Source organism: Sinocyclocheilus grahami, unplaced genomic scaffold, assembly GCF_001515645.1.
Source record: "Sinocyclocheilus grahami isolate Dianchi unplaced genomic scaffold, SAMN03320097.WGS_v1.1 scaffold5559.1, whole genome shotgun sequence".
NCBI lineage: Eukaryota > Metazoa > Chordata > Actinopteri > Cypriniformes > Cyprinidae > Sinocyclocheilus > Sinocyclocheilus grahami.
Window position 1 is genome coordinate 9,148 of NW_015510217.1, and position 1,367 is coordinate 10,514.

Sequence of the window (1,367 nt, forward strand, 5' to 3'; positions counted from 1 at the left end):
TTTTTCCCCTACCTGTATTCCGAGAAATCCCGCCCCCTGCGACAGGATTGGCTGTAAGGGTTTAAAAGACGTCTGCGATTGGCCAGTTGAGATGTCATTCATCTATCCGCGGCAAACAGTGATCAGTTCAAGGGCGGGACTAAATGGGTGGTCACACACACACACACACACACAAAAACATAACGTTGAGGTTTTAGTCAGATTTGTCTCATTCACACACCTGCGCAATATTTGACGAGCTCTCACCCACCGCCACGACCACGTTTCGTCACCTTTAAATCTCAAACTGTGGTGGTTTTATGTCATTGTGGCGGTAATTTGCAGTTTGTTTTACTGCGGGATATAAAATGCGTTGTTCGGATTGGGGGCGTGTCTCCGAGCGCGAGCTGTAGGACTCATATCGTTCCCATGTTATTCAGTGACACTTTAACAAGGATATTTTGACTACATCATTTAGTAGTCAGACAGGTGCACCCAACCGCCTATTTCTGGATAATATAGTAAGCAGAATAGACCGCTTTTCACAACATGTAGGTACATGCGCGATATTGTCTCTGTGAGGGTTTTCAGCGGTAGCAGTGCGCTTTCAGTTCCCCTTTCTAGTGTAGCTGAACGGGCCCGTCTCATCTCCTAATATCCTGAAACATGGAGCACACCGGCTGCGTCAACATCTGCAGTCTCACCAGCACCTTACCGGTGATCCCGTATCGGAAGCTAACGGACCTGCACTACCTCAGTAAGGGAGGCTTCGGGACCGTGTTCAGGGCGCAGCACAGCGACTGGCGCACCACGGTGGCGGTCAAGTGCTTGAAACTAGATTCACCGGTTGGTGAGAGGTAGGTTCAGTCAGTGTACATGTGCTGTCTACTTTGTTTCCATTTTAGCTCAAATGCACGGTTCCTAAACCACTGCCAAAATCTGGTGTACTTTGGTTGTTAGGCTTTTTAATGTGCTGCGATTGTTTCAGTCTGGTAACGTTAGTCTGACCGTAAATGCTGGTTGTTGCAGGTTTTTAGGAAAGTATACAGTGCATATAAGGTCACTGATTTAAACTTATGCAGCGCTTACGTACACACGTGAAGTATGCGATCAGACGGCATGCTTTAAAGGTACTGCAGTTGGGAACTGAATGTTCAAGATGTTTGTTTGAATGCATTTTTAGTCACGTGACCGCTATAAAGTGAGAATATGATAAGATGCTCTTTCTGGGCAAACACTGACTGTAAGAGTTGCAGGTCAGACGATTCTTGTCCACAATCAAAATCATAGAAAACCTGGAAAAGTCATGTAAAGCAGTGAAATGTTGAAAACTTTAATTTTAAAGTCAGGGGAATGTTTAGAGTGAGAATAAAAGTAATCGTTCACTT

At 45.3% G+C, this 1,367-nt stretch overlaps 1 protein-coding gene across 1 annotated transcript in view; it reads left to right on the forward strand.

The window, feature by feature from the left end:
• Positions 1–228: 228 nt before the first annotated feature.
• LOC107577259 (receptor-interacting serine/threonine-protein kinase 2-like) overlaps positions 229–1,367 on the forward strand; it is a gene marked incomplete at its 3' end in the record, with an annotated part of 2,605 nt that continues 1,466 nt past the window's right edge. Inside the window, exon 1 of the mRNA XM_016263354.1 lies at positions 229–836. Coding sequence (XP_016118840.1) covers positions 646–836 — 191 coding nt within the window. The remainder of the gene's footprint in view (positions 837–1,367) is intronic.